Raw genomic sequence first — 3,101 nt, forward strand, 5'->3', positions numbered from 1 at the left:
CGGAGGGCGGCGGGGGGGCCGCGGGCCGCGCCGGGCCCGGCCGCCCGTCAGCGGCGGGAGCCCCCTCTCCGCCAGCAGCCATAACCCGCAGCCATGCCCGCCCCCGGCCCCGGCCCCGCCGCCCTGCTACCTGCTGATCTTCTGGGCGAAGGCGCGGCGCTCCGCCATGGCCGCGCTGCGGGGCCGGGAGCCGGGAGCGGGCGCCCTGATGCTGGGCGGAGGAGGCGCGCACCCGCGCGGCGCAGCCTGCCCAGCGCCCTCCTCCTCCTCTTTCTTCCTCCTCCTCCTCCTCCTCCTCCTCTCGCCGCGCCTCCCTCCCTCGGAACCAGGGAGCCAGGGAGGGGGCTGGAGCTGGGCAGCCGGCACCGACTTGTGCCGGAGGTGGTGGTGGTTTCAACGGGGTAAACGGGGAGGAATGCACAGAAATAAATCTATTTCGGTGCTTTAAAAAAGGGATTGGACCCGGGACGCGTTCTCGCAGATCATTCCGAGTCAACGCTGCACGACATGCCATGCGTTAATCTAACCCGGGGAACTATTAATAGTAATCCAGGAAGTGTCCCGAAGTAGCAAGTGTTAATTCATCCGATCCCAGCTGTTTGCGTGGGGTGAATGTTTCTAGCACGTTGTGCCTGCGATCCGAGCACACCCACCAGCAGAAGCCACCGACTTGCAGCCGCACACCGTTACCCTGCGTTGCTGTTTGTGTGTGTTTGCCCAGGGAATGTCAGGCCCCGAGACCTGCAGATACTGTCCACATGTGAGCAATCCCTCCGGAGTGATTCAGGCTGTGGTATGTACGAAGCGGATCCAGCAGGGATACGGTTGTGGCCTGCCCCGCAAGCGTGCTGCCACGCATCCCACACGTGCACGCAGATGGAGATGCTGCAAGGCAAAGAGCCATTGTGTGCCACCAGCGAGGGCTGCTTTTCACCCAGGGGGAGGGGAGGAAATATCCCCCAACTGTCTGCCCAGACAAAGACTTCTGCTCTTGAATTGCTGCCGGCATGTCGGATTCCCCCTGGCTAAGTCCATCACGGAGGGTGTACAGGACAACCATAAACCTTCTGACATCCCAAACAGTTCTCGTACACACACTGTGCTCACAAGAACAGACCTCGGCATGCGGGACCACCAGAAACATTTCCTCTCTCCCCATCCCCCATCCTGCATGGAATTTCCTTTCTAAAGGGACAGCAGCCTGAGATGCAGGAGGACTCATTTAGTCCTGCCTTAGGGGAAGCTGTCACGGCCTGGCTCTTTTATGCTGAAACTGAGAATCCTGCATTTCTGAAAAGGGGGATTCTTATCGCTGCCAGAAGGTGCCAAGAGCGATCCAGCCCCATGAGCCGTCACACAGACACAGAGGAGCTAAGGTCCGTCAAGAGAGCTCTTGGATTTCAGGTTCCATTCTCCAGTCAGTTACTACTAGTGACAGAAGAACTTGATTCATTGGTGGCACATGCAAATCTGGCTGAGTATTATTCCCAAAATCTACGTATACCCCCAAAACTACGTATACCTTATCTAAAAGCTTTCTACAACTGGTTTGTCAGCGTGGTCCGATGAAAAGCAGAGGGTATGTTTCAAACCGCAGTAGTGACACGGGCGACTTCAAGGCTCTGTCTGATGGGCAGGAACGGCGCAGCTTGAAGCAGGCACCCAGCCACCCGTACCGCCTGCCTCTGCCCGCACACCATCTGCGCCGCGTGCCAGCTGGTTCCTGCATCTCCTCGGCGTGTGGCACGGGGCTCGAGGTAACCGGTTGTGGAGTTCTGGGGTCAGCTCTGCCCCTCTGTCAGTGCCCTGCTCTTCACTGCCTTTTGGCCAGACGAGCTCGGGCAGCCCGGCTTCCAGCAGCCTTCTCGCCCCTGTGCCGGAGGCTGCCGGCGGAAGGGCAGGCGGGTGAGACGTGCCCGCGCCCCAGCTGCGCCTGACAGATGTGCTCTGACATCGGAGGCTGCGAGGAAGGGAAGTCTGCGTGGATACCAGGGCTTGAAACTGCTGGCTGAGGTGGGGACACACATCCTGCTCTGCCACCTCTGCCCGAGAGGCCTCCTGTCCTGGAAGAGCAGGATAGGAACTGGGAGCAGTGAAGCTTTAAACTACGGCAACAGCCTCTGCTTGCCAGCGAAGGGCATTTGTGCTGCCTGTACATCATCACTGCAGAGCTATACGGAGCAAGGGACGTTTACCTCTTTGTCAAGGATTTGTTATTTGTCTTGTTGAAGCACGTAAATGTTCACAAGTATCAACAGAGGTGAAAAAACCCTGACTCCACCCTATCTAATGTGGAACATCTAGGCACAAAAACACAATACAGATATATTTCCCATTCAAAGATCCAAAATGGATACGAGTAAACTTCCATCAAACACAGCTGATAGAGTTATTTAGATGCCCTCGTGGGGAGGTACTGCTTTGCAGATAAACAGGCTTTCTCCATATAGTTGGGCTGAATATGAACAAAATCTCTCAAGGCAGCTGAGTCAACAAGTGAATTTCAGAAACATAACAGAAAGATTTCTCATTGCTGTTCAGACAGTAACAGCCCAACAACAGTCTACAAAGTTGGCGCTGATGACTTTAAATTCTATGAGATCATGGAGGGCAGTACAAATGTACACGTGGCCTTGGGAAGAGCTTCTATAGATTGACTCTAAATCTTGCTGTGTGTAGAGCAATGATCAAAAGAAATCGAGGAAAAAATGAAGAAATACGAGGAAAAGAGGCAGTCTTTCACAATTATAAATTCAACAGTGCCAGACGTTGCAATTCATGGTGCCAACAAATCCTGCCTCTGTATTGCTGACAAATCAGCGTGACTGATGTTGTGGTGTGTCTTATTTCGAGCGCCGAGGTGAGTGCTGCCACTGACAGGCACTGAGTCACGTAACCTTTCTGCCTCTGTTTTCTCTGTACCTTGTAACAAAAACAGGCCACCCATCTGAAGTTCACAGCTCCGACACAGTGCTCTGTCAACACACGTCTGTGAAACAGCACCTGCCTTTCTCTCCCTCACAGTGAAAGGGTGTGAATGAAGAGGCATTTCAATCAATTCAGAACCATTCCTGTCCAAAAAACACACGCATCCTCTAAAA

At 54.5% G+C, this 3,101-nt stretch overlaps 1 protein-coding gene across 15 annotated transcripts in view; it reads right to left on the reverse strand.

The window, feature by feature from the left end:
- DOCK7 (dedicator of cytokinesis 7) overlaps positions 1-296 on the reverse strand; it is a 96,137-nt gene extending 95,841 nt beyond the window's left edge. For 9 of the 15 annotated variants that reach the window (XM_035333520.1, XM_035333518.1, XM_035333516.1 and 6 more), the window contains exon 1: positions 131-168. In XM_035333520.1, the coding sequence (XP_035189411.1) occupies positions 131-168 (38 nt within the window). Of the gene's footprint in view, positions 1-130 lie in introns of all 15 variants that reach the window. The other 6 variants (XM_035333524.1, XM_035333523.1, XM_035333521.1 and 3 more) reach the window with 1 other exon arrangement.
- Positions 297-3,101: the final 2,805 nt, after the last annotated feature.

This window comes from Oxyura jamaicensis, chromosome 8 (assembly GCF_011077185.1).
Source record: "Oxyura jamaicensis isolate SHBP4307 breed ruddy duck chromosome 8, BPBGC_Ojam_1.0, whole genome shotgun sequence".
Lineage (NCBI taxonomy): Eukaryota > Metazoa > Chordata > Aves > Anseriformes > Anatidae > Oxyura > Oxyura jamaicensis.